Source organism: Argiope bruennichi, chromosome X2, assembly GCF_947563725.1.
Source record: "Argiope bruennichi chromosome X2, qqArgBrue1.1, whole genome shotgun sequence".
Classification (NCBI taxonomy): domain Eukaryota; kingdom Metazoa; phylum Arthropoda; class Arachnida; order Araneae; family Araneidae; genus Argiope; species Argiope bruennichi.
In genome coordinates this window covers 27,330,476-27,356,014 of record NC_079163.1, presented here as the reverse complement: position 1 = coordinate 27,356,014, position 25,539 = coordinate 27,330,476, and the positions used below count along the sequence as shown (strand labels likewise).

Below are 25,539 nucleotides of genomic sequence, written 5' to 3'. Positions count from 1 at the left end.
TGAGGAGAGACATGCACTTCTAATGATACATAAAGAGGAATCTGTTTTCGATTATACAGAATTTACATGAATGGACCGTCTGTGACACACATTAAAAACTTTACCTTTATCGTATCATTTTGCACATACAATGGAACTGTAATTATCCGTAGTCCAACTATATACATATCCAGGTAATAGAATCGATTTTGGGATTAAAAAAATATTAAAATTGGAAAAATGGTAATGGGGATGATCTTTTTGAAAGGTTTCAGCTAAAATAGTGTATAAACACATTCTATTGTTCGTATATTATTTTAATTTCGCAATATTTAATTCGTTCGCTTCTATGAATATTTATTTCGTTTCATTTTTTTTATTTCATCCTGGTAATTTTTTTTTTCATATCTTACAGTTTTTACGTTTATTCTCTTATATTTGTTACACTTAAAGCAAATATTTTTTTTTACCCTTTTTTTACCCAATTTCTTACTTTTATCAAATTTTATGAATATGAATCGGTTCGATTTTCCTTCAAATCGTGTAATTGCATTTTTAATTATAATAAATTATAAACTAATTTCATCAGTTAATGTTTTTTTCATTTAGAAATCAAAAGTTTGTTACATTTATAAGACGATTTCATGCATTGAGTTGTACAAAAAACGAAATTTTTTCCTGATTTTAATATTTATAAAGAGAAATTTTCGAACATTTTTTTATATATATCTATAGAATTACCTTCCCACTGTTAATAGAGCTCAAGAGAATGAGTTTTTATACGAGTATATAAATCTATTACATTCTTCCTCTCTAATGATTTTTATTTATTTTCCTCTCTAATGATTTTTATTTTTTTTACAGCTTCTTCGAACCAATTATATCAGAAATGGAGATAGATTTAGAAATTGCATACGAATTGAAAAGTTTGTGTTATTTAAATATTGTGCTAGCGCAGATACGAAATAACGCCCGATTGACAGAGGAAAACTTCATCACAGAGAATTATGTCAAAGAAACCTATCTTCAAAAACAATATGAATTATCTCTTCAAATAGAGATGCTACCATTGCCCAACTGTCTAATAAGAGAGTTAAGCCTCTTGCTTAATAAAATTTTCTCGGAGATCCAATACTTTTGGGATTCGAATAGCCGAATTGGCATTGCTGGAGAAGCACATATTTTAGACACACGTAACTGGAACCTTGATGGCTCGTTAAATGAAAAAAAAATAGCCAAAGCTATTAGTCAAGATTCTAAGATAAATAAATGTCAACGTTTTGTTTTGGCATTCCATAATTGCTTAGAAGAAGAAGCTGCGCTTCTTTGGGACCAATTGTCTTTACCGGAGCGAGTAGAAGCGCGCAGTTCTGGTGTTAGATACTTCCGTAAAAACATATTTATGTTTATGTATTTAGAAAATAAAAGTTTCTATACGGATGTAAATGCCCTCTCTTTTCGATTAAGGAATGTGGAGGATGAAAGAAAAATTGAGAAAGTTCTGAACCTGGCAAAACAGGAAAACATGATACCAAAAATCATGAGGTTTTGTTTATCCTTATTAAATCCTGAACAACAGAAAGAAATCTGTATCAAGAATCCAGGTGGTGTTCTGCGTGCTTTATTAACATGGCCATATCACCAACAGTTCATCACAGTCGCCAATTACTTCTGGAATACCATTCCAGAAGAGAAATTTTGCAACATAATTTCACTTATTGCTTGTGAACTTCAGACACATCCACAGGTGGAACAGCTACAAATTTTGAAGGAATTTTGGGATGCTAGCCCTGATAAATTTAAAGTTTACTTAATGCAAGAAGAGCGATTTACATGTTTAATCCATTTCTTTGATTCTCTGGAAAATATGACCCCAAATTTAATGTTATTTCACATTTGGAAGGGTACCTGGCCTTAAGCTTCAAATGCTGAGACGCAGGTAAAAGTGCATTTCTTTGGACCATCTTCATCTGTAAACAAACATCTTCATTCCTATTTCGAAGGCCGCTCCTAATTGTTTAAAGCGGATCATTTATCAATAGTGCGGTCGGATTCCTATAAAAAATTCGTGGACCTGACCACTTTACCTGAAAGTCCTAGAGGGAAACAGTGGACTTGATTTCCCCACGACTACATGGACTAGTTAAATACGATCACATGGTCGAACCTAAGTCAGACGTCTGTATCAAATGTTACCTTGGAGAAGGATACCATATGAGTTAGCATCTGATTCTAGGATACCATATGAGTTAGCATCTGATTCTAGGATACCATATGAGTTAGCATCTACCATATGAGTTAGCATCTACCATATGAGTTAGCATCTGATTCTAGGATACCATATGAGTTAGCATCTACCATATGAGTTAGCATCTACCATATGAGTTAGCATCTGATTCTAGGATACCATATGAGTTAACATCTACCATATGAGTTAGCATCTGATTCTAGGATACCATATGAGTTAGCATCTACCATATGAGTTAGCATCTGATTCTAGGATACCATATGAGTTAGCATCTACCATATGAGTTAGCATCTACCATATGAGTTAGCATCTGATTCTAGGATACCATATGAGTTAACATCTACCATATGAGTTAGCATCTGATTCTAGGATACCATATGAGTTAGCATCTACCATATGAGTTAGCATCTGATTCTAGGATACCATATGAGTTAGCATCTACCATATGAGTTAGCATCTGATTCTAGGATACCATATGAGTTAGCATCTGATTCTAGGATACCATATGAGTTAGCATCTGATTCTAGGATACCATATGAGTTAGCATCTACCATATGAGTTAGCATCTGATTCTAGGATACCATATGAGTTAGCATCTGATTCTAGGATACCATATGAGTTAGCATCTACCATATGAGTTAGCATCTGATTCTAGGATACCATATGAGTTAGCATCTACCATATGAGTTAGCATCTGATTCTAGGATACCATATGAGTTAGCATCTACCATATGAGTTAGCATCTGATTCTAGGATACCATATGAGTTAGCATCTGATTCTAGGATACCATAAGTTAGCATTTAAGATACCATATAAGCATCGTCTTTTTACTCGAATCCTTTATCAAGTAGAATTACTCAATAACAAAAATACTAATACCTGTTTGAGTATTTGTTGGTTTTTACAGCTATGCTAGCAGAAATGTTATCCTTCTCCGTAAATTTATTGTTGGGGTGAAGCGAACAAATTATATTTCTGGATATCTTTGTGCGTATGAGATTGCAATTCCTGCATCCCTCATTCCAAACTCTCTTCCAGCGAGCTCTCAAACATGTGTGTGTGTGTATAATAAATGTGCTGTCTGAAAGAACTGTGACCACGAACTTATTGAAAAACGACAACGATAGCTGAATGTGGTTATGATCCTTAAGAATCCTTTATGAAAAAAGGAAATATGTGAAGCGAAATCAAAACTCTAAAACAGACGAGATAAACGTCTCGGACTTAAACGGAACTGAATTATTTCATTTGGGCTCTAAAGTTTCAGTCTACTCTTACTTTAAATATTCAGTTTGCTCTGGCTTAAAATATTCAGTTTGCTCTGGCTTTAAATATTTAGTCTGCTCAAGCTCTAAAAACTCAATTCAAATTTGAAAAGGCTGAGTATATACTGTGAAATCAGAAATTTTAGTGAAAAACAAAGAAGAGATTGGAATCAGAAAAACTGACACTACTGCGTGCATTAAACTGTCCCTCTCGGATTTATATGCATTACAGTTCGCCGCTGGAGGAAAGTTACAAAAGTCAAGTCCTGTGGGCTAAAAGACCGAAAGACAATGAACTGAAAAACTTTCAGATCAAAAACTACGAATCGGAAAGAGACTAAGTCGCATTTCCCCTTGCTTTAGCGATAAAGTACCACAGCTTTTGTTTTGATACCTTATCAAGGGAGCGTGTATACTATACAGTACACGGTCTAACAGAAACATTTTCCCAAATATGAGACATCCCTGAAACGAAACACGATAAATCAATGGGTGAAGTGTTAAGAATTCTCCTTGAAGAAGGAAATACGTTTAATTCTCCGGAAACTCGCACCGAAGGGTCAATTCAAAAATGCTTTATTTAAGAAAAACAGAAATCCAGGTACAAAACTTTGTTACATTTGCAGACGTCAGAATCACGTAGCTAAGGATTGTTTTCACAGATGAGAAACGAGAAAAAGACTCATCACTGCGCCAACCAGTCAACTGAAGATCGAGATTCTATATTTACTGCATCTACACATCATGAAAAACTGACAAATTGTGATTACTGGACTATATACTGATTTAATGCAAGAAAAGTCACAATTTTTCTTATGAAATGCAAATTAAAACATATCTACATCTTAAACAGTTATTAAAATCTCTTAAATAATTTGTGAAGATTTATAAACATCACGTAACAGGTGTAATGCTTATTTGAATGTCCATGAATTCACTTAATTTGCAAAAGCTGTATACACAAATATTTTAAAATTAAAATCAAGTATCGTTTATTTTTCAGAACATTAATCTTGGTTATTGTTGTTTCATGTGTTTGAATATTCCCCTACAATTCTTTGCAGCTGGTTGACTGACTACCAAGTAAATAGCCTTGGCAAACTTTGTATTGAAATATTTGAAATATTTAAAATGTATTTTAAACAATTGTTTTCTTTTACCATTTTGCTTACCAATGCCATATACACAAATATTTTTAAATTAAAATCAAGTATCGTTTATTTAGCAGAACATTTATCTTGGTTATTGTTGTTTCATGTGTTTGAATTTCCCCCTACAATTCTTTGCAGCTGGTTGACTGATTACCAAGTCGATAACCTTGGCAAACTTTGTATTGAAATATTTAAAATGCATTTTAAAAATTTGTTTCTTTTACCATTTTGCTTAAAATTACTTTTAAGGGTTTTTTAATATATATATATATATATATATATATATATATATATATATATATATATATATGTGCGAAGTACTAAAGCCTAAAGCGTAATGTGTTGAAGGTAACACGTAATAAAATGTTTTTATATCAGTTTTGAAAATATTTGTTTCTTAAAAACTGTAAATATAGATTAAAAATCAAATCAATAAAAAAATTGTTTGGGAAGGGGAAAAGATCCCTTCCCTTCCTCCTCCCCAAAATAGTTCCCTAAGTTTCCCTATAAAGCTAGATTCGTACCTGTAAATACGTAGAAGAATTTCGTCCTTTTCTATGGTCTTTGAAAGTAGGAATAATCCGTTCTGTATGTTTTCCCACACCTGAATAGAGACATTGAAATATTATGAATCTAGAATATAAAACTGTTTAAAAAATGCTATTTCTCCTAAATGCAACTCATTAATGCTTGAATTTTGCGTTTGCTGGTTTTAGATCCTACGATAAACTATTGTCAAGAATATAACTTTTTTAGTTTATATACATATATGTGTGATTAATTTAATGATAGTTAAATTGTTAACTATCAAATGTTACTAAACTACAAAATGTTATTATTTTTTTAGTTAATATTAAACATGCATTTATTTGTTTGAATTCAGAGTGTTATAACCTTGCTCATTATTACAAAAAAGAGTTTTACAATCAAACTGTTTACCATTTCTTTTATTTGTGGTTTTCAGCTTTGATTTGTTTTAATTTCATTGAATGTTTGATTTTCCTTGTCATGTGTTATTCTACAAACTATATTGAAGCATTGTGCGATCTAAATTTTCTATTTATATATTCGTATATTTACATTTCAGAAGATTTTATGCCTTTCTAATGCTCTGCAAAGGTTCATGTACATATTCAGAATTATTTGATGGAACTGGTGCTAAAAATATATGGAACAGACGTATATAAAAATGCATATTTTTTTATCATAGGCTTAAAAAAACAATAGTTATGATGAAAATAAGAAGTGCATCCCTCTCCGTGATACGGGTTGCCTATTCAGCAATTCATAATTTTTAAATTCAGATTTTTAACATTTCAACTGATTTGCTGCTCATCAAGTGCTCTAAGAAAATCGCAGATCCCATTAATGTTCTTATCTTCGGATGAGGCTTGTTCTGAAAAATATACCTCAGTGAATAGAAAGATAAATATGACAAAATAGAGGGTTTTAGACAGGGGTGAGGCATTTTTCATTTAAGAAAAAGATCTTATTTCCTTAAGCACTTCATATAAACCAATGAGCAGCTTATCAGGCGCTGAAAGCCGAAATATGTCATTAGCCAAATCTAAATTCTAAAATAACGTCTGTAGATATCCAGCCTCCTTTTAATTTCATGTACATGAAGAAATAAATATTGTAGTTGCTTGAGTGTTTGTATCCAATAAATAGTCCTTGATTGTCTTTTGCTTATTTATTCTTGACATTTAAAATCACACATACACAAACATGGACAACACATAACATTATCGCTAACAAAGAACAAGTTGTATATAATTGCCCAAGTTATAAAAAGAACAGTCACGTAGGAAAAGGTAGGGGGATAGCAACTCACTCGTAATTCATTCTCCAACTGCCTATACTTAGAGTATACATACTGCGCCATCTAAAGGCAGCATTAATTAAGATTTTTAGGGCATGAATAATTATATTACAATTAATAATAACAAAAAATTGAATTACACAAACAATCATACCACTTTTTTTCGATTTTGCATATATTTCTGCCTATTTGTTTATATATTATATATTTCTGTTTGTTCGTCGGTGAACACGATATTTGATCATAAATGTAGATTTTTATCAAATGTTGAATGCAATTCGGCCACTGAAGCATTGACTATCCATCCAATTATATTTATTTAGTATGATAACAAGAATACACTAGTAGCTAAATGTGTGAAATTGAATAGTTTCATTACCAGAATAATAACTGTGTCTCAAATTCTGGATCATATCCATCGTGTTCATTGTCTTTGCACCTTTCCATTCGTATGCAAAATCTCATAGGCCCATCCTCTTTGATAAATGGAATTTGGTATATGATCTTGTCACTGCAATTGGGGGTATGTTTCAAATTTATTTTCCTCAATCTCTCAAAGTGGCACACCTTAAATTGTATGTTTATTATATATTCCAAGCTAAAAGCAGGTCATACTTTATCATATTGTATGTATGAATTTGAGGGTGACCTTCTCCGCTGTTTATTCAATTCTTGTTCCGTCTATTATAAAATTTTCCAGAATATTATGTTTAAAATGTTGATATTAGACCATATCCTACACTTATTTCAAAAGTATGACCATCTGGTTTACACATAAATATGTGCGACAAGTTTGTTGATCTTCAAAGCTATATAAATTTGTCATTTTTTTAAGCTAATATAAGTAATTTTTTTTAATTGAGAATCTTTAAACCCTGCCAGGTTCCAGAGAGAAGAGTTACGTATTTTTTTACGATTTCTGCGCCGTTACATGCTTGGATTTTCTTTATTTTCATTGACAGTTGATTTCTTTATATTTTGTGCCATATTGTCTTCCAAACCATATTTAACCTCTTCGCATATAATGGTGAGTCTGACAGCAAGAAATTACTGAAATTTAATTTTAAATCCACAATTAAGTGAAAGCACTAGGTAATTTAAAATCCAAAAATCACTTAGAAGCACTTCAATATATAAAATGTCCTTTATATTACTATAGGAATTAAAATGTCCTAAATAGGATGTGTCATCTAATTAGGAAGTTAAGGAATTAAACTGTATATAATGAAAATTTTGTAAAATTACATTCGGAATTTTTTTTTTTATTATTATTTTTCTTTAGTCAAAATTAATTAATCTTTTTAAACAGTAAAGTGAAATTTTGTCAAAACTAGTAATTTTCTGTTTACTTTTTGGAACATAGCAATATACCTCTAGAAAAAATAGTAGAAAATACTAAATGAGCAATAGTTGATTAACTTTGCAACCTTTAGCATTCAGGAGTTCCAAAAAGAATCCATGCTACCCTAAATTCTTCCATATAGTTTTAAAAATCTCATCTATTTATATGTTACTCAAAGATTTTTTAGTCGAGAGGAAGTGTTCTTCTTTTGACTTTCCAATATAAACACACGATGTGCGTCCTGGTTCGGGCATGGTTGTTCTTCTTCTGTGTTCTATCTATGAGGTGTGTGAATGTGCCCCCTGTAAAAAGGGGTTGTGCAAGCGAATGTGACGCATGAATTAGCTAAGTCGTACTCTTGGCCCTAGTTCGAGCTACTGAAAAAACATGCGATCTAAGCTCACACGGCTTAAATCGCTGACAGATAACTGTCAGTGAACTTGTAAAGTGCCATACGTCACAACACAACAACACACAATGTAGCGAGATTTGTTTTGGGCAGCATAGCATCATGATGATTATGCTGTTTGTATTTATTTCCCATGAACTGATTAAGACCGAGATTTCATACAAATTTAGAATTTTGATTTCAATACCACATGAGAATTTTCATTTATCTGACTTTTTGCATTTGTGAGTTATCACGCTCACGAACCCACAAATAGACCACAACAGAATGTCTTTGCGTCAAAACTGTAGGTTTTAATCAAAATTTGCCCTAAAGGCAAATCCAATCTGATTATCAATCTTCCCAATACTGATTATATTAGTATGATAATACAAAAATGCTACTAATTAAATAAATGAAAATTGATGTATGTTTTCATTACTAGAATTGTATCTGTGTCAAATTTTGGATCCAATCCCAATTCTTGGGTTCACTATCCGTTTGTGTCCGTGTGAGTGCAATAACTACTAGATGCAAACAGTTAAGAAAATGAATGAAATGACACTATAATTGTAGATATGTTGGTTTTAATCGGTCAAAGGGTGGCAGTCAAACTCTGTACTCGTATTTCTTCATTTTACTTTGAAGAACAAAGTACGTCATTTGCTGTAAGTATATGAGAATATTGAGATTTTACCATACCCGCTGATTATTGAACTCTCATTCCACCAAGTGTAAAATTTTTAGAATATTTTCTAAATTTGAAAATTTGTCGTTACACTATATGCTAAAATATCATCAAAATTATGACTGTCTTTTTTTTGTATGCATATATATGCAATTGGTTTGTTGATATCACAAAGCTTTATAATGTTATCATTTGTTTAAGTTGATATAAGATGCGTATTTATTTGTTTTGAAATGAGAATGCTAGAACCCTGCCAACCTGCACACAGAAGAGTTTTGTGTGCAGGTTATTCATCATTTTTTTCAAGCTATTCATCATTTTTTTCAAGCTATTCATCATTTTCATCAAGCTATTCATCATTTTTTTTATTTGTGTATTTAAGTATTGATTTACTTTATTTTCCTTCATTATTGAAATTTGATTTCTTCTTATTTACGCATCATGTTATTCTCCAATCCATATTTATACTATGCATGATTTCAGTTTTCTATTCATATATTTACACTTGGAAATTTTGTGTTGTTTCTTGATAAAGATTATTTTATTTACTTTACAATAGGTAGGAAATTTTATCTCGTCTCGCAGCTTTCTGTTCAACTTTATTCTTGCCTGAACATAGTAATCAATCTGTAGGAAAAGTTATGACATTTTTCGATTGTTAACTCTTTATCGTCCAGCATACGCGAGTTCTAAAAAGAATCCGTACTGCTAGTTCCCACCCTAATTTTTTTAAAAACCATTTTAATTATTTCTTTTCTACATATCTTTCTCATAATTGCTTTGGAATATCAGGATTATTCCACAAGCTACTTTCTCAGATAAACACATAAAATGGCGGGATTTGTTCTGAAAATCGTACTATTGTGAGTATAATCATTTGAATCCTCTTGATCGAATGAGTCAAATATTTTATATAGATTAGAATGTTGATTTTGAGTCTATATGCCAAATTCCATTCATCTAACTTTTAGCATTTTTGAGTTACTACATTCAATATATCCACGAACAATAGATCAACACAATGCCTGCTATACAATGAATATGGTCCAAAATGTAACAAAATTAATAATAAAATTTAGGTGGCCGCCGAATTTCACCCATCTGACTGATTGCGTTTTTGATTCATAGTCAAATACGAACGACATATTATATGCATTCCTACTGAGACACAAATAGTTTTCGCTTAGATAAAAGTGGCTCTATTTTTTTAGTCTCAAATTGTTGTGTGGTAAAGCGAAATTTTCATACATCCGTTGATAGCAGTCGTAGGAAGACAGACCAAATTCCAAAAAGTGTTGCATCAGTCTGCACTAGAGAAAGTAAGTAGAGCACAGTTTCTCTTTAAATTACAGCATCATTCCAGTCCGATTGGCGGGTGGTAGGTGAATTTATATTTTCCAACACTATTTATATTTGGTATTATTAATATTTTATTTGGCAAGGCTATTATTATTATTTATAGAAAATGCATTTAAATACAAAAATTTTCCTATGTATAGTCCTTTTTCGGAAGCTGTAACCTTCGCTACCTTTGCCCAAACCCAGTCAATTTTGTTTTTAATTAAATAGGGGTAAAATGAAAAAAAAATCATACCTTTTTATAAAGTAATATATATGAAGAGAATTTTTTTTATTTATTGCTATAAATCTGGAAAATTTTAATAAATTTTTTTGTAATTTTTTTTAAGAACGGATTTTTACAGTTGGCTGTTTAAGAACAGTTTTTTTAGCACTGCTTATCACCCTTCTGAGGAGTGAAATCTTCCAAATGGCATAAACATTGCTTTCTGAAACAAACAATGTGCATAATTATTATAAAAAGTTGAAAAACATGTAATACGTGCCCCTTTACATATATAACTAGAAATAAAGCTTCACTGTGAAATTTTAAACTTATTTTTTGTGATCTTAAATGGGGATAGTCTTTAGAGTATAAATAATTATTATATATAATAATAACGGGCATTAATAATAATAAAATAAAATTTCTTAATGTTCCCTTTAAAAACACTTACTTTAAAAAGTAGCGGGAGTGGTCTCTTCGAAAACTTCTCGCATATTCTCCAATAAAGTTCTTTGTCCCCTTCCACCGCATAAAATTGGGGACATTGGGTAAGGTCCAGAATACCTTGCATGGCATTGGTAAGCTCTAGTTATAAAATATAAGTCTGTGATGCAAATTATAGAAGTTTTATGAAACTATCATGAGAATAGGTATTTTGGACGCCTTTTTGCCAGGCCGATTGACACCAAACTTTGACACGAAACTACAATTGTAATCTCAAGATATCATTGATACAGTCTTTGTGATTAATGAGTTATTGCGTTTACATGTACGCGAGACTGACAGACGGTCAGCCCTTTGTTGGATTTGGTTCAAAAATTGATAAGTCTGTATAATATAGATGTTAAAATCTTTGTACCGAATTTTATCCATCTAGCTCTCTTCGCTTTGTAATTATCGAGTTCACTTGTATTCGAACAACCAAACAGAAAGACTTCCTGTCAAAGGATTGCGTTCAAAATTTGATAGAAATCTATAAATTTGGACTTTATTTCATATATCAAATTTTAGATGGTTAGCTCAAAATCTTTTTGAATTATTCTGCTCATAGGGAGACCGACAGACAACATAATGCCAATAATGGGTTTTTCGAACAAAAAGAGGTCTCGAACGAGAAGATTCGATGAAATTTCGAGTTGGAATTTTGTTTACAATTATAGTACTTCCTCTATATTCCGTATAAGAGAAAGTAAAAAATTAAAATCGATTTCTGAAGTTCGAATTAAAATTGGGTTTATTTTTTTATCAATTAAATATTTATTTTACTTTACGTGATCTTTATATTAAAATCTGTATTGGCTGCTTAACTGTATAAAGGGCCGTGCTATTATTTCTTTGCGTGATTTTTCATAAATTTGATGACTAGTGATTTAAATATCTTTTCTGTGTTCTGATGTCGGAAATTTCGAAAATTCCATTTTTCATGTTGAAAAAAAGCTAAATAAATTAATCACGACGCCTGATGCTCTTACTTTCTTTCTTAAAATGAAATAAAATTTGTAAACAGTAAAACTTAAATAAATCTTGTATTTAAATTCAGAATTTTAAGAGGGTATTTTGCCATTTATCATAGTTAAAGTAATTTTGAAGTGATGTAGGATATTTTTAAAAAATCTACGAAGTCTTCTTAAACAAATATATGAAACTTAAGCGATTAAATTAAGTTAATAAATAACACGTAATTAGGACTAAATGAATTTAATAAAAATACCTCTTCTTCGAACCTGATAAAATTTGCGGTTTACTTTACTTTTTCTAAGGTACAACGAAATATACTAATCATCAAATTAATTTGTAAATGTACATTGTAAGCTATTTTATCATCTCTCCTTCGAGCTGCTATCGCTTCATAAATTAAAAAAGCATTATTTATAAACATTTTGACTACATAATATGGTCTCCGCAATCAAATTATTTTTATTTAGAGATAGTACCATGAAGTTATCTACCAAGTTGAAAAAAAAGTTGTCATACGTTCCTGGCAAACTTCTGCTGAAACAAAAATCTAGTTATTTCAATTTCTTATCTCAAACCATGAGGGGAAGTGTTATGATGCATTAAATATTAACTTATCTAATTAAAAGTCCTTATTAATATTATTTAATAAGCTATTTTCCTAAATTCTCCTCTTAAATCGGTCACAATCCCGACAATTTGTTAAAATGCCATTACTAGAAAAGAAGGACCATTTTAAAGTTAATGTTGGTTATTTTTAAACAAAAATCGTAGAAAGGCATGGTAACGAAACTGAGAGAATAAGAAGCTTCTGTCGTTTCCACTAGATTAAGTTGGCTTTTACTCAATATAGTATCTTAAGACGATAGACGATAATGATGTGTTTCATGGTACTACATTGAAAATCTCATTTTCCGTTTTTGATGAAAACTGAAACCATGTGTTTGATGACATAAAGATCGGCTTCTATTATTATTTTACAAGCTCATTTATTTTAAGGGCTTCTTAAATGATAATATGCATCATTACAATCAATATAAACTATCTTATTCCATACTTTGTATCTTTATAATGATACAAAGTATCCATTACACGATACTTTGTATCATTACAGTGATACAATCTTTCTCATTATAAAGATACTTTGTATCATTATAATGAGAAAGATTGTATCAAATAAAGATACAAAGTATCTTTATAATGATACAAAGTATGCATTACACGATACTTTGTATCTTTATAATGATACAAAGTATCCATTACACGATACTTTGTATCATTACAGCAGTGGTTCTTAACCTTTTTAAGCCGCGACCCAAATTTGAGAAATATTTGAGAAAAAGTCACAATTTTTTCATTGCTTCATTTTAGATCGTATTTTTAAAAAAATCTTCAATCCTACGATGATAATATTTTAACTTACAAATTTTTTATTTATTTTTTTAATAATAAAGATAAACAAAAGTACTTTTCGATCCAAGGAAAATTTAATTAATAATCAAGTGTTTTTAATAATTTTTATTGACCAAATTAAAATATATTGATAACTTTTTGAAAATAATTGACATTTTAACTTATTCCTAAAAAAAAGAAATATCAATACATATGTTAAGTCTTTTAAATTTTAAATGCAACTCATACAGTTTTAATGAGAACCTTGTGCTTGAATACATTTTGAAAGATCTTCAAACCTCGGTTGAATGCTTGTCAAGGAGTACCTTATATCTATTTCAGGATTTAACTTGTTCCGGTAATTGTTTTTGATTACACACACAGCCGAAAAACCAGCCTCACACATATATGTTGTTGCAAAGGGCAATAATACTTTTAGGGCTTCTTTAACAATTATTGGCTTTTCGGTTTTTAATTTTAACCAGAAAGCACATAAAGATTCAGTGTTTTTGTAGAAATTGTATCGAAGTGCTTGGTCACTTTGTATTTCTATTAATTGTTCTTGAAATTGATTAATATTAACAAATTCCTCATGCAAATCACTTACATCAAAATTAAATGGCATTCGAACCCAATTATATTTGAAAACATCGTCTGCAGGGTAATATCGATCAAAGTCTGCTGTTACTTTTCCTAAATGATTAATAATAATTTTCCTTATTTCAAAATCAATATTATTGTCTTCAAGTAAATTAAGAGTCGGGAATGAAGCAAGTTTCTTTACTTCAACCTTATTTCTCCATAATTTGAGTTTATTTTTAAAACATGTCATTTTTTCAGTTAATTCAATAATAGTATGATTACGTCCTTGCATAGACGTATTTAGATTATTTATTTCATATAAAATATCTGACAAATAAGCAATTTGAGTAATCCACTTCAACTCGGAGAAATTTGGTGTATTACTAACTTTTTTGGTTCGACTCAGCGCGACCCAAGAAATATGCTTCGCGACCCAATTTTGGGTCGCGACCCATAGGTTAAGAACCGCTGCATTACAGTGATACAATCTTTCTCATTATAAAGATACTTTGTATCATTATAATGAGAAAGATTGTATCAAATAAAGATACTTTGTATCATTGTATCAAATAAAGATACTTTGTATCATTGTATCAAATAAAGATACTTTGTATCATTGTATCAAATAAAGATACTTTGTATCATTGTATCGGATAAAGATACTTTGTATCATTGTATCGGATAAAGATACTTTGTATCATTGTATCGGATAAAGATACTTTGTATCATTGTATCAAATAAAGATACTTTGTATCATTGTATCGGATAAAGATACTTTGTATCATTGTATCGGATAAAGATACTTTGTATCATTGTAATGATGCAAATATCTTATTAGAATGTATCATTTAATTTAATATACAACTAAATTTTGTATTTTTGTTTTGTATTTGCCGTCAATTTTCATTTACTCAACATCCGGAAAGATAATGAATTCAGATATCTGAAGAAGAGTTTTGTGGAATTACCTATGCTTAGTCTACCATTTAGGGTGAAGGTTGTTTTAATTTCAAAATTTGCTTAAATTGATTTAATAAATAAGGTTTTTTTATTTTTACTAATTTATAATGAAAGGCTGGTTTGCATGAATTTAAATCTTCTGTACGTCTAAATTTAGTAACAACAAGGTTTTTCCCCCTAAAGGATTATAAAAAGTGAAATCCAGAATTCTAATCGCTGATAATCTCCTCAAATCCGTAATCTTCTTCAGCTCTCGGGCGCTTGATGACTGAGACTTGGCATCAAGCAACAGCCGAAGGTCACAGGGGTCACAGGTTTGAGACTCGGTTTCTCCAAAGTCGCATTATTTATAAAATCCTGGTGCAGAATAAATTGACTGGGAGTCAAACATTCTCCTGTTGGGGAGAAGAATCAGTTTGGGGAAGGATTTCTGTGTCAGGAGCAATCAATTGAATCACTGTTCATATGGTTTAAAAGAGCATAATGAAGCCTCCAACGGGATGAATAATCGTAACATTTACAACTATGTGTGCAATTCTTTTCAACAAGATACGTGGTTATTGATATGCATGCCAGAATGATAATTAGACATTGATTCGTGTAAAAGTATATATCAAGGATTGAAAAAAACAATACACCGAAGTACAATCTTCAATATTTTAAAGATTTACTTGTCTGTGGTATATCCCATTGCAATTAAGTATTGGCAACTATCGAATCTTATCTAATTTCATTCCTTGGTGAATTCTTAAATATAAATTTTTATGAAATAATATTTAATAATAAAATCATTTGATTATCGATATCAGAAACATTCTCAAGCAGGTTTTCATTTTTATAATATCAGCAAGAATAGCTTCCAAAAACTTTATCACATACCCTCTAATAAAGGTGTTATCTCAGAGAACGCTTTGCATGGCACTGACATACAATAGTTACCAAATATTATCCCCGAATTTAGCATTTTTACCGATTCTGTCTTGTGATCATTGGCGAAGTTTTTGGCAATTAATCTCTGGCATACGGTTAATAGTATCCGAAAACAGAATTTGTGTTCTAGACGCTTTTTTCCCAGCCAATTGTAACAAAAAATTGACTCAGAACTACACTTGTGGTGATAAAATCACATATTAAATTTGATATATTTGAGTCACTGGGTTTTTGAATTATCGTGTTTACATGATTCTGAAAATGCAGGCCAACAGAAGCTCAATCTCTAGTTGGATTTGGCGTAAAATTTGATAAGTGTCTACATTATAGATGTTAAATCTGTGTACCGAATTTTATCCATCTTGTTCCTTTAGTTATGTAATTATTAAGTCATATTTGAACAGCGGGAAAACTTCCTCTGAACAGATTTTGCCATAAACCTGCTAAAAATCTGCAATTTGGTGTAAAAACTGTTTATCAAATTTCATCCGTCTAGCTCAAAGCATTTGAGTTATTTTTCCCACAGACAGACAGACTGATATAATGCCAAAAATGTTTTTCGATCTCGGGTAGGTTCGATTCATCAAAATCTCAAGTTCGAATTTTTTGATAATTACAATTCTTTCCCTATACTTCCTATACGAGAAAGTGAAAAGGATGATTTAAATGTAAATTTAAACATATAGAAGAAATCAAACAATAAGGTAATAATTATTTTGTGTTTTATAAAACTAATTAAAATGCTAAAAAATAGAAGAGAATTTTTTTTCAGAAAGTCTGACGAGTGTGCTAAAAAATGTTAACCCTGTAAATAGTTTTAACAACTTCCTTTTATTTAAACTAAAATTCAAATTATTATTGAATACAAAATTATAGAAAATTAAATTACTTTTCTAGAAAATACCGATAAAAAAATTCGAGTTTATTTTCAAGCTTACGATATTTACGTTTTTTATAAGATAAAGTAAATACTGGAAGATAAACATTTCAGTCACCTAAATCACATTAGATGCAAAATATAAATGGACCATTGCAGTTAGTTTAAATAAATGTCATTTCACAGAGATTAACATATAGAAGAAGCTGACAACTGTTTTTAATGCATAAAAATAATATAATGATGACAAGATAAAATGTTTTAAGAAGGCGAATCTGTTTAAGACTTGTAATTTTCAACGATTGGCTGACTCTGGATGGATTGTTTAGAAAAATTTTGCACATCAAACGGTAAACGAAAAATGGTACTTCGATTAAAACAGCAGACCATAAATTACCAGAACCAGTATATCGAATTGCGATGACAGTGATAAAATGATTTTCGTTGTAAAAAATAAACTCTGCACTGCTTAAGAAGTTCACCATTCATTTGTCATCATGAATATTATACAATTGTTACAACGTATTGGTAAGTACCACTACAGTTGAAAACGTTTTCGCTTAATTATGTACCTCTGATTGGTTATACATTTTTGATGGCTCTATGATTTAACAGCATTAAATAAGTGAGTCTCATAAGTATTTAAATTATAAGTATTGAGCAGCTCTCGCGTGATTGACTCTTAGGAACTTTTGTAATGGAATGTGAGTAAACTTAAGTTCGATACTCATTATATATAAGCTTTAAAAAAGCATGATTTTATTGGAGGATTAAAACGAAAAATATTTTTATCAAGAATCTGAAGGTCGAAGCAAATACAGTGCGCGAAAAAATTATAAGGAGAACATGTAATTGCATGAAAATATGCTTTATTTCCATTTCACCTAAATGAACTTTTTATGTTTCTTACTTCTGCTGCATAATTTTGTGATAACACTTATACCACATAAAAAACATAATTTAGCTTCAAAATATTGATTTTACAAAATTTAACATTAAAGGAAATACGGAAAAAATTATAAGGACATGTTGTAAATACTTAAAAAATGTTTCAATAATCAAGAAAACTACCTTTTTTTCAATCACTTGAATAAGCCGAGAGATCATAGATCCTGAAAGATCTTTTAAAATATCCACAGATATTTTTTCCCAAGCGTCTTTGATAGCGACGACAAGATCTTGTGTGCATTCATACTGTGTGCCGTTTTTATAAACTTCTCGGGCTAGAAGTCCCCATAAGTTTTGGATTGGATTAAGATCGGGACTTCTCGCCGGCCAATCAAGTAAATTTACAGAATTAGCTTCAAACCAGAGTTTTGCACTCGTAGAAACGTGTATTGAAGCCTTATCCTGTTGAAAAATATAGTCCCCTGAAGTAATTAGTGGCGCTTCAGGTAATAAACTTTCTTCTAACATATCAACATACCTGTCCGAATTCATTTTACGGTTGATAAATACAATTGGAGTGGTTACATTTGCCGCAAAAGCGCCCCATACCATAACCGAGCCACCACCATATTGACGCCTGGAAAACACTTCCTTGGTCTTTCGCAGATCATACCAAAAATAACGAAAACCATCAGGTCCATCAAGATTGAACTTTTTTTTGTCCGAAAAAACTACATCAGCCCACTTTTGACCAAGAGAAATGTATTTTTTGGCAAAGTAAACTCTTCTTTTCTTATGATGATTTGTAAGAGGGGGGCGTGACACTAATTTCCCATAAGAAACTTGAGGATGTTTACTCAAAACATTTTGAACAGTCCTTGTTGAGCATGGTGAACTCAAATTTTGTCTAACTTCATTTGCGGTTTATCTTTTCTCGCAAGCTCTCCTTACAATCATTCTTTTTTTTGTCGACGAGTGAGAATTTCTGGTCTCCCAGTTAGCATTCTCATACCATACGTCCCAGGATTTTTTAGAAAATTATAAACCACCGTTTTAGATCTCTTGATTCTTTTTGAAATTTCCCATCCACTTAATCCACATTCTCGAAAAGCAATAATTTTTCCTTTTTCAGAGTCAGAAAGTTGAGTTCCTTTGGGCATCGTTTAAAAATTCACACTGAAAGTCGCCGAGTGGGAAATTCTTTTCGCAAATGAATCTTTTACTGGGAATTATCATTTTATGCTTTCAAATATGCAAATTTTTAAATAATTACTGGAGAAAAAGCAATGCCCTTATACTTTTGTCCGTTTTCATTTAGGTTTAAAAATCAAAATTTAAATTTTAGCAGATTTAAAATTGAAAATTTTAATTACTTTACGCATAAAATATTTTAGTTTTACTTCTATTTTTGCTGCAAAAATTTGCATACGATTCTGTAAACATGGCTTCTATATTTGGCGATTTTTCGCGTGTCCTTATAATTTTTTCGGGCACTGTATTGTAAAAGCCTAGAGAGATAATAATCTACTGTGTACTGGAAAATTTTAATCATATTCGTAATATATTTTGATTTTTGCTGGATGTTTAAGAAATTTCTTTTTCTTTGATATCCATTGTTGCTTAATTTCCTCATTTAAATGTTCTGAGCGGTTCAGGGTTTTACGATTTTTGTTTCGATTTCCAGACTTTCCACCAAAAATTATATTCTTACTTGTACACTGATAAAAGTACCTTTTTAAAAATCTGATTTTCATCATTTTCTAATTTTTAATCTTAAATAATTTTTATTATATATTATTATAATTATTAGAAAACCTTGCTGTGAATATTCTTCAGATTTATTATCACGTGGTGTATCTCATATTGATTCCAAGCTGCATATAAATAAGCGCTTGATTTATAATCATATTCTGAAATGCTGTACTTTGTCGATGATTTCAGAAATTCAAAAGTCTAGAAAATCAAAGTGAGTGAAAAATCAATTTCGGAATTCTATCCTTACAAACATATAACAAGTGAATTAAATAAAAGCGTAGGTATAGTCAAATTTAAATTGCTGATCACTCTTCTTTCGATTAGGCTTATTTAAAAATCTTATTCTTAAATAACCTAAAATGGATCTTAGTTTGTTTGTTTTTTATAAATATCCTGATATTGTGTGGAGTAACTATTTATATCTGTTTATTAATTTGCTTATTAGGCATCTGATTTCCAATTCATTCAGCTGTCAAGAAAAAGTTTTGAATCAAAATAATTCATATATTTCTTAGCTTTGTTTAATTTTTCATTCACGTCCAAAGGGAAAGTTAGACTGAATTATATAGTTACTAAAGCAACTCCAGAGCTATTTTGAGCCATATCTCACAATTCTAAACCGTGGTCAGTGAAGAACCGTGAACGTCTGTCCGTGATGATAGGAAGGTATTTGGCCCTGATGGATTTAGCGTACTCTAAATCAGTTTGTACGGCGGTACTTTGTGTGGAATTGGATTCGAATCTGCATCCCTCTGATTCCGAAGCTGAAACTTTACGACCAGGCATAGACATCGCTTAAAAACCAGAATGTTGTAAACTGATAGCAATATTTTTTAAAAACAATTAATCGGGATTTATAAAATTAAATTTGTTAGAGCTTTATTCTAGTATTTAATGGTACTCCAAATACTTAACTGTCATTTCTGTCTTTGACGTATTATAATAGGCCCTATGCGTGTTAAAATTAAATTATATTATTGCGGCACGGGGGGATTACCATCAGATAAACACCTAATTGATAAATTTAAGTAAAATTATAATAACATTTAAGCGCGCTTAAATTAGTGCACTAAAAACAAACATTTTATCGAATTTATGACAGTCAAAACTAAATCGTAAAAGGATGAAGCACTGATATATTTTCTAATCAAATTAGATTTTTAATTAGATGCAAACGTACAGCTAGGCATATACTAAGGAACGAAAATTTCCCTGAGCACGCAGATCGATTAAAAATGTTATTTGCCTTGTTGTCAAATTAATAAATTTGTAAAAAAATATTTCGATGAATTATAAAATATTAATAATGAAACTATGAGAAGAATTCAGTATTATAACTATAACATAAAATTATTAAATTAATATTGAATTAAGTATAATTAACTACTAATTTTAAATATGATGGGATATAAACTTCATTTAATTAATTATAGTCCATTTCACAGGTCCTATAAAAATTTTTAATGTTCCCTTTTAGAAAAGTTTTTAATTTCCTAATTAATTAATTAATTAATCTATCTATCTATTACTAATCTTTAATTAAATCTATCGAAATAATCAAATTATTTTTGATAGTAAATAGGGGAATAATTACCTATCATTATGGCTCATTTTTTAAAAAAAATGTATTAGTTTAGTCTTTTTTTTTTCGTGTGTGTGAAATAAATATCAGTAATTAATATATATTCACAAATTTTTAAATGACATACTTATCAAGGTGGACTAAAAAAATCAAATTTTTTATTTTATATTTTGCCTTCCCAGGGATAGATTTAGCCTTCATGTGTTTCTAGGCAGTGCACATCATCAAGTTGGTCAAACCTATAATAAACTCGTAAATTTAGTTTCATATTTTAACACATTTTAAATATAATCAATATGTTAATGATTAATTTTAGGTTATTTTTTTATTTTAGTAATTTTGTGGAAATGTATAAAATTTTATTTACTTATTTATTTGCTATGTCTTACGACTGCGTTGACCCTATGTTTATTTCCATTTATAATTAAACAGACGCGTTTTATCTATAAATATTATAACAATTAGCGAACGCAATAAAATAGATAAGAAGCAGACCAATTTTACTTGACAAAATGTTAATATTATCCTAATACTTTATAATTCATAAAATTTGGGTTTTCTAGAAATTTATTTATTTAGCAATTAGGCTAACAACTATATATTTTTTTTTGTTCGAACTATGTACGCAAGTGGCCTTAGGCAACTACCTAGATGGAAAATCGCCACTGTTCCTACTTTTCAAGCTTCCTTTTAATATTTATTGGAAGTATTATGGAATCTTGAAAGCAGTTTTTATTTTCAAAGTCACCACCAGATGTCTCCTACCATATGTAATGAAAATTTACTTAAATTAATCGTGTAACTAATAATTCGGTTATATTCTGAAATATTAAAACAACGCATTGCCATGGAAAACACAAAAAACTTTTAAATTTCAAAGCACTGGCAAGTCAGAAAGTCAGTGAAAATAGATAGCAAAATTCCCTCGTCGCAAAAAATATATTTCAATATTATAAATTTTTGACAGTTCTCTCGTCCTAAAAGAAATCAAAGTAGCAGACATATTCTGTCATCGACTACCAGATATACTTACAAAGTATGTCGCGTTTTATGTTTAGCTTCGTGATTACAGTGAAAAGAATAGAGTATGCATTTTTGAGCTCTTTCCTTTGACATATTGTTGTTCCTTAGATTTTTTTCTTAATTATCTAAAATGCAGGATCAAAATACATGCAAAGTTATACAATATACACACAAATAGATAAATCGACAGGCAGCCAAATGGTCTTTGACACTCTTAGCCTAAAATTTAATCCAAATCTATTTTTCTAGAAATCAAACCACATGCCAAAATTGTTCCATCTGGCTCATAACATTGTCGATTTAACGTATTCACATTCATATTTTCAAACAAGCACAGAATATAAAGCATGACTTCCTTTTGATTGATTTTATCCAAAATTTAATACAGATGTATGGTTTTGGAATTAAAATCGCATTCATTCACAATAAAATTTCGTTCATATGACTAATATATTTAATAAAAACAGTTTTTACGAACAAACTTTTATAAGTCTACAGAAAGGACATTTTATTTGTTTATTTACAATAACATTTTCTATTTATATCTTTCGTGCACGAAAAAGTTTTTAAAAAAGTGTTATAACATCAAATATTTATCTTTTCTCTTTGCAAAAATATAAACCAACAACTTATAGGTCCAGAAATCTATTTATTAAATCGCAATTGTATGTTTAGCCTCCTTAATGTAAATAAAATTTCCAAAAAATATTTCCGTTGCTTATTTATGTCCTTTTTCGATCATTTGAAGTATTGTCGCACAATCTAAGCGGATAAGTGGAAGTATATTTTATTTTAGAAGCTTGAAATTATTTTTCTGTCTCAAATTCAATACGGGATGACATCGCTCGCAAGGAATCAAATTTCTATTAAGACTCAACGAAAAAATGAAAACTAAGTTCTGAAAATATTAAATTAGTTCATTGGCCTCAAGAGCCTATTAACCGCTTAACTGTTTTGCCCGAGTGCCATGCGTGGATCGATTTATCGAATTTTGATAGTTGTAAGCAAAAAATAAACCATTCATAATGACTATAATTCAATATTAAAATTACTTCGAATACCTAGATACGTCAAGCATTCAATGGATTTCCATTTGAATCAAAATAAGAAAATATTCCGATAATAGACGGTGTCATCTTATTAGATAGTAAAGAAAATAAAACAGTTAAGTGAAGATAAAAAAAAAATTCAAAACTCTTGCAAATCAGGAAATATGTCAAAAATAGATTTTTAAATTACATCTTTATAACTCGGCGGCATCCGCGTTTTCACATAATTTCATTTTAAGACGCTTGGGCTTTTAAATACTGTAATAACTAGTGAACGTAATGAAATAGATAGGATCCAGAACAATTACACTGATTTGTTATTGAATTGCCCAGTTATGTTAATTCAATAGAATTCATACAATTTCGTAATTCATAAGTGTTTTATTTTTAACAAGCTTATTTATTTAGGAACTAGATTGCTAACACTTTTTAATTGATCTGCCTGTGTCCCCTTCTGAACCAAAAAGCCTAGGCAGCTGCCTAGTCAGAAATCCGCTACTGGGAGGATGTCTAAAATGTGGAAATTCAACAAAATCTCATGGCCGAATTTTTTGGAAATAACAATACATCAATAACGAAATTAAAAGTGAATAAAAGATCATTCCTATGAACTTATTTGAAAATAGTGAGAGAAATATAGTTCATTTGCTTAAAAGCACGTTGAGTAATCTAATCTTTCAGATAAGAGTAGAGGAATAGGAAGTCTTTTAAAGGATCTGTCGAAATTGTCCTAATGGAGACTCTACTTTGTTTGGGAACAATGTTATGTTCGCTTTTGAAATATATGGTTACCATATTCCGAGTAACATATAAACAATTTCATTTCAAACAAGACACTTTAAACACTACTCAAAATACATACAGCTGATGATAAATGCATAAGCTCGCATAAACAAATGTCGATTGTTATCCAATAAGTATTTATATGCGACAGAAAAATAAGATTCGACTGGAAAACTGGAAATAACTAGGTTCAAATTCATAGGAACAATAGACGATTAAATGTGACAGTAGCACTTCTGCAATGAATCAGCAATAGATTTCAAAATGTCAATTAAATAAGTGCGTCAATTTAAGCAAAAATTAAAGTTTAAGTGCATTTGGCGAGTGCCAGGACTCCCTGGCTAAAAGGGGATCCCTAAGGGAAGCCATTTATTTATTTAAATATCGATAGCGATAAATTCTTTCCGTCTAAACATGGATTTACGCTAAGGCAGTAATATCACCGTCTAAGCTATACATGAACAAAAAGATTACAACTGTGCAGAGAGGAGAATAGCACTTGCCCTGACGAAACAACGACATGAACGGGGCTTAAAACCGCGTTTCGACGACCTGTGACTTTACGACCTCTGCCAAATGACCCATTATTGGACCATCCTTCGCCTGCGGACGGCGATCGGGAGCTTCCCGCAAATTGTCAGTAAAATGAACAGACTTCAAAGAACTCCAGCAAACAACAAGAGAGGGAAAAGAGGGCAAAGTGTGCCAGACTAAAGGCGGGCACAGGTCGTCTGAACAGGGCTTTACGTCCCACACTGATTCCAGTGGTTATTTTAAGCAGTATTTCTTGTTTGTTAAGGCTGACAATTCTACACATATGTTGCTGATCTCGGTTAATAAATACAGGCAGTTCACCATTGGTTTTCCATGGAGGAAAGTTATGCCAGAAATTAAATATTATGACACACCGTTGACACTGTGGATCTCGGAATGTTGAATTCCTTAACGATTTCCAAAATGCAAAGCCCCAAGCGTCTAGCTCCAACTAGCGTCCAGCGTTCAAAGTCTGTTAATTTCCGCCGTGCAGCCATCATCACATAAAAGAACCTTTTCACATGAATCGAAAACAAATGAAAACCCTGCCAATGTTCTGCCCATTTATAAATTTTATACAACATACTATTGCTATCTGTCTATTTAAATACTTCTATCTTATGATTTTCGTCCTCAACGTGTAATTAGCTTGTAAACAGTTGCAAAAGTTGTTTTTTTTTAACAATGTGGTTAAGTTTTGAAAATTTTAACCCATTCAAGAAGTCATTTTTTTAGACTATTCCCAGAAGCTAAAATTATTAACTTGCAATCATTGCACATACAATTTGCTTGCCATCTTTTTTGGCTTCGGAATTCTTTGCATTCAAGGTGTGCAATCAGTTTCCAGTGGGTTAAGCTTTATTATTTTGCATCACTTTCAAAAAACAGAATATTTCAAAATCAATAATCAGTTTTTATTAATAAATAATTACTCATATTCATTTTTCAAAATATATGAAATTGTCATGTTATTTACTAATTAAAATGGTCAAATAAAGATCTGTGCTAGCATATTAGAATTTGCTTCATTTTTATCACTTTTTATTAAGATTAGTTCTCTATGACCTCTTGAATTGCACTTCTTTTGATCTATAAAAATACATTAATTTAGCATAATTAGTTAGATCAAAGTAATCCAGGGCATTTTTAACTATGGCATAATTTGAGGAAATTTCCGAATGATCCGAATTTGTGTTAATCATATTGATCAATTTTCAATAATCTTTATGGATAATTTATAAATTAATTTTTGAAAACACCTGCCTTTTGTTCATTTAAAAT

The 25,539-nt window shown here is 30.6% G+C and overlaps 1 protein-coding gene across 3 annotated transcripts in view; it reads left to right on the top strand.

The window, feature by feature from the left end:
• Nucleotides 1-6,327, top strand: part of LOC129960872 (uncharacterized) — a 44,337-nt gene extending 38,010 nt beyond the window's left edge. For all 3 annotated transcript variants that reach the window (XM_056074577.1, XM_056074578.1, XM_056074579.1), the window contains exon 4: nt 844-6,327. In XM_056074577.1, the coding sequence (XP_055930552.1) occupies nt 869-1,897 (1,029 nt within the window). In that variant the 5' untranslated portion in view covers nt 844-868 and the 3' untranslated portion in view covers nt 1,898-6,327. The remainder of the gene's footprint in view (nt 1-843) is intronic.
• The last annotated feature ends 19,212 nt before the right edge of the window (nt 6,328-25,539 follow it).